General features: G+C 36.0%; 1 protein-coding gene across 2 annotated transcripts; it reads right to left on the bottom strand.

Moving 5' to 3' along the window:
* Nucleotides 1-472: 472 nt before the first annotated feature.
* LOC133701131 (NAC domain-containing protein 35-like) lies at nt 473-3,505 on the bottom strand. Of its 2 annotated transcripts, XM_062124947.1 has the most exons (4): nt 2,993-3,505; nt 2,564-2,832; nt 950-1,652; nt 473-806 (listed from the first exon to the last, which is right to left on the bottom strand). In XM_062124947.1, exons 1-3 carry the CDS (start codon nt 3,243-3,245, stop codon nt 972-974), a joined length of 1,203 nt encoding a protein of 400 aa, XP_061980931.1. In that variant the 5' UTR covers nt 3,246-3,505; the 3' UTR covers nt 473-806; nt 950-971. The 2 variants fall into 2 exon arrangements, with proteins under 2 accessions (XP_061980931.1, XP_061980930.1); XM_062124946.1 differs by lacking the exon at nt 473-806 and having other exon boundaries at nt 826-1,652.
* Nucleotides 3,506-5,464: the final 1,959 nt, after the last annotated feature.

The raw sequence follows: 5,464 nt of genomic DNA, 5'->3' as shown, positions 1-5,464 counted from the left end.
TATAATATAACACCATAATTAGGCCTTATAGGAGAGCACAGTCTTCACTTTCATGCCATGGACCTCTCTATCCAGTAGCATTCCATTATATATATGAGGAATACATCCCCACATTTTGTATACACATGCGGGGTCTCACAGACTTCGCAGTAATAATTTTCACAAACCTAGCCACCAAATACTGACGCATCGATAAAAAAATAAAAAATAAAATTAAAACAAAGTATTAGATTTCATGAGCAACTAATGCAACTGGGGCAGATTTTGCAGTCTCTAAATACTCTTTAATGCAAGTGATCATCTTTAATAGATTGCAAATGAGACAATCTGTATATGCTGTTTTCATCTGAATGTTGGCTTGTGAAATGGGTCCAGTCCCCCGCCCCAGCACTGCAATTCTGTTGTATTAACGTGTGTCTCGACATGGTCTCTGGGCTGGCATCTTAATTCTCTAGACTTGTACTATGCACAGTTTTAGAGAGAGAGAGGAATCCTTTTCTATTAGTTAAACTCTTCAATGTTGTAGGCTAACACATTTGTGAGGACCATTACAAGAAATTTTGGGGAAGGAAATTTACCAGTCTAAATAGTGTTTCCTTCTACAAACAGTAAACATTGTTTAGTTTTTACACTTGCTAGGGACAATTAAAAAGAAAATGAATAGAGAGAGGCCCCCAATCTCAATCTTTAGACACAGCCTGGGTATTTTTAAAGCCACCAATCTCAATCTTTAGACACAAACTTTGTAGCCAGGCCAAACAAAATTCACTTCAAGTAATCAAAGTACGTGCACCACCATTTAAACCCTAATATAGAACGCGAGAGTAATCAAACATAAATTTTTGTAAGTCATATCAGCAAGCTAAAGGCATTAGAGTAGATTAATATCCATATATAAATCAAAGGAGAGTACTAGATATATCACTAGCAGCTTCAAAGTATAATCTACCTATATATGTGCACTCCATTGGTTACTTGAATGCGTTATTGAAGTCTCTATTTCCTTCTGGCATTTGATTCCACTCCCATAGTCTGTCTGGAAAGGTGGGTGGTAGCAATTCTGGTAGCATGTTGAGAGGCAGCTGCTGCGATGTTTGTGGTGTCATACTAGAAAGCTGTGAGGATTGGTGTTGTGGTTGTTGAAGAAGATAAAATTGTTGCTGCTGCTGCTGCTGATGATGATGATTAATGCTAGCTTGTTGGTAGTTAAGTAGTCTATGCAGATCATCTACTGGACTCGACGATACGGAGGATGTAACAGAGAATAGATTAGTGAAACTAGGGAATAAAGAGCTGGAAGCTTGCTTGGGCAGGTTTAGAAACATTCCTTCTCCTACTGAAGCTGGAAGTCCAAGTGAGTTGCTAATTGGAGGGGTTGGATGGTATGCGTTACTGTTATGCTTGGAGAGTCCAAGAGCAGTTGTGACATCTGAGCTGCTGCTTGCATCTGTTTCACTCATCTTTTCCATTTCAATTTGTTGTGATGATTGTCCTACAAAAGGTTGAAATCTTTCCAACGTGAGATGACTTTGGTGTTTCTTGTCAGATTGAGGCCCCCTCGATGAGGATGCCCGTGATGGAAGTGAACGAGGGAGGGACGGATGATCTTCTACTCCAGCTCTCTTGTAGACGCGGCAAAGTGATATTTCAACCTGAAAAAGTTAAAAAACCAGGAACTTAACGAATTGATGATTAAAAGAAAGCAAATGGATCATCAAATTAAGGAACAAAATGAAGTACGGAATGAATATTTATCCAGCTTCCGACGTCAATGAGCATCGGTTGCAGTTATGAGGTAGTATTAATGAAGTAGAGTTCAATATATAGGGAAACTTTTGAGGTCATTGAATTAAAGTTCATGCATTCTGATGCTACCATAAATTTAACTTGTGAAGGAACCTTACATTAAAGAATCCAATTAAATGACAAGAGATTGCAACTTAACTGCCTGTATTATTCCTAGCTACCAACTCTTTTTAATTATGCCTTTATTTTTTTTTTCCCGTGTTCTATCTATATATATAGTTTCATTTAAGCACCTTTGCTACTTTTCTTTGCTAGATAGCATATATAGTGTGCTAGCTACGAATCTATTTGTTAGATTTTTTTTTTTAACAACTAGCTTTGCGTTCAATTAATCCCTTAATATAAGCGGATTACTACTCAAGTTAGGATGTATAAATTAGACCTCCAAGAACTAGCTAGGGATGATTATTGAATGGAAAGTAAAGGATTAAAATTTATGGCTTTTGGTTTTCGTATTTATGACCTGGGGAAGAAAGGAAAAAAAGAAGAAAACAGATAGAAGTAAAAAAATAATAATGAAAAACTTGGTATTTATATGGATGAGAAATCATAGGATTCGTGGTCACCATCAAGAAACAAGAACACCCACAGAAAGATTCCTAGAAAGAAGAACAAGAATAGGAGAGCTTGGAGACTCGTCAATATGTATCTGTTTTCTAACATTTTCATTTTCATTCATCTATATATCAATATATACACACTATATGCTTAATTAAAGTTAGGTAAAGAACATGTAATGAAAATAAATTATAATTACCTTTTGGTATCGTTCAGTTTCATGGTGTGGCAACCGGTATTCATTCATGATCCAACTAGTTCGGATTCCTTTAGGAGCTTTCCCGGAGTAGAAAACTAGGGTTTTCTTTAAACCAATTGATCTTGAATTCTCAGTTCGGATCATCCGGTCAGCTCCTGTTGCCTTCCAGTAGCCAGAAGTAGTCACACGATTGGGTCGATCCCCGTTTCGATATTTCCTGTCTCTAGGGACATAGAAGAACCATTCTTTCTCTCCAATAGCTGCTAAAGCTGATCAACAATAATATAAATATATAATCAATGATCATGCATCATCACTGGAACTAGAACTGACCAGTACTAGACAAATTCGAAGAGAAAGAAAGACACGGCAAAATTAAAATAAAAGAAAAGGTTGAAGGTTCAGCATATTATATATATACATATATACCAGGAAGTTCCCAAGGATCATAGCGATAAAGATCTAAGAAAGTAATGAGTTCCACATTGAAGCGTTTGCCCTCAACCTTACGGCGAAGGTAGAACTCGACAAGTTCTTCTTCAGTTGGATGGAAACGAAATCCTGGCATAACCATGTCATGCTCATGGTCATCATCTTTGTTGTTGCTGTTGCTGTTGCAATCGTTATTGTTGTTGTTTTGCTCGTTGTTTGTGTTGTGGCTCATGGTTGCTGCAATTGCCATAAACTAGAAAGAAAGACCAACTAGTAATTAAGGTTATGAAATAAATCTAGTTTTGGTTTGGCCTCCCCTCTAATTTATACTTGAGAGAATTGTACGAATTGAGTGGTGCTGCTGCGTGTGCGAGGGCAAGTGGGTATGGATATATGTTAAGATTAGTGATATCATGGTTAAAATTTGGTACTATATATGCCCAAAAATTTACTCTTCTCCCCGTCTATATATCTCTTTCTATCTCTTAAAATATTTGGAGAGAGGAAGAAGAAGGAGAGAGACGGGGGGGAGAGAGAGAGAGAGAGAGGGAGAGAGTTGATCATAGAAAGATCTACATAGCTTTCAGGCCCTACATGTAAAGAGGTATTCCTTGAGGGTGTTTAAGAAGAGAAAATGACATTTCAAAAGGAGGCCAGGGTGGCCACAGCCCCTCAGCGGTGGCTTTTGGACCTTTCCTCTAACCATACAATTACATATGCAAATTTTATTTTTTTATAATTTATTTAACACCTCTATCAATTCTATTCCATTCACCAAATCGTGCGCTAAATTATCCATGGAAACAAAATTTTATTGCAATTCATCATCCTCTACTTCTAGTATTAATTACCTCGAATTTAATCTTAAATGATATATAATATAATCCAAAAATATATATTTCTTATCACAAAATTAAAAAAATAGAACAAAAAATTAATATGTAAGCTTTGATTTTTTTTTTTTGAATACCACTAGTAAAAATACATGTGTCACATTCCAATACCAGTAATATGAATACATGTGTCACATTTCAGTACCATGGTTTTTTTTTTCGGTTGTTAAATGTTATTATTACTTAGATTTTTGATCACTTAAAAGACTACAAATTAGATGAGGTGATGCATTTTTTGTTGTACAATAATAATTATTTTTTTTTGCATATTGTACAACTAAATTGATATAGCGGAAGACAAAAACAAACAAAGAATGAACACATGAATTTTAATGAGTGAAAGAGGCTGCAAATGTGAACACCAGGTTTCTAGGTTTTATTTTCTCCAGAACAACAATTCTCAAGTGCCTCTCTTTAGGAGCTTTACAAATCCTTCAATAGGCCAGAAACCCTACCTTAACTAGAAAACAAAATAAAAATTCAAAAATAATAACAAAAATCATAAAACTGCCAAAATCTAGCCCCTAGGGCGATATTTTCAAAATTTAAAGATCTGATAATCGAAGTAGCAATTTCAAATCTGTAAAAATTTGAGTGCAATCAAATGGTTGGATCAAAAGTTGTGGCTCTTTTGAGCTGTTATTCTAGTCTGGTGTGACTAGACTTGCTTTTGGGCCTACACTTGTCACATTGATCCATAAATGTATTTGTTAATCCATTCACGTAATATATTTGGGGCAGATCCTCATCTAGTTGTGGCAGACCCACACCTGACTACTTAGAATCACTCGTTATTACAAGCCCAACTACATCATTCCCCCTGGTTGGAGAGGACTCGTCCTCGAGTTTTGTTCCTCCTTTAAATAAGAAGTTAAGTGTTGGAAATTGAAGACATCAAAAGTCTTCAAATGATGAGGAAGACGAATCATGTAGTCATTATAATTTATATTCTATTAATACCTCACAAGAACATATCTTCCTTTTCTTCAACCTATTATACTCATCCACTATAAATTTGTCACGTGTAAAGACTGCTCACACCAAATCACCAACTTCATACACCACTTTCTTACGATGAATATCAGCCATGGCCTTACACGTGGCATTGTTGTCATCGATTGTTTGCTTGACTTGCTTATAAATGTCATGCAAGTAATCTGCTATGTTAGTAGCTTGTAGGGTTTAGGATGATTTTAGTCGCTAGCTAAAGTTTCCTTACTACCTCTATAGAGACCACATTCTGACAGCTCTTACTATTTATGATCAAACTGCAGACTTTGTCTTTAATGATGCATGTAAAGTGGAAGATACTGCTACGCCTCCAATCCTCATCACAATCACACACCATTGGGTGTCAACAAACTCTTTCTAATCACAAGAGATGTACCACCATTTCTATGCAAAACATCATTATCACTGTCAGAATCATCCTCATTATTAGTAAAATTTGTAAGCTCTTTCTTTACTAGCAAATTCTTTCCCGAATGACTCTCTGGTTTGCTACACTTGCTAATTTGATGTCCCAATTCACCACATCTAAAGCAACGAAGTCTAAAACTTGATCGCTAATTTTGTT

Source organism: Populus nigra, chromosome 8 (assembly GCF_951802175.1).
Source record: "Populus nigra chromosome 8, ddPopNigr1.1, whole genome shotgun sequence".
Lineage (NCBI taxonomy): Eukaryota > Viridiplantae > Streptophyta > Magnoliopsida > Malpighiales > Salicaceae > Populus > Populus nigra.
The sequence above is the reverse complement of the archived record's forward strand: the minus strand, read 5'-3'. Positions and strand labels throughout refer to the sequence as shown.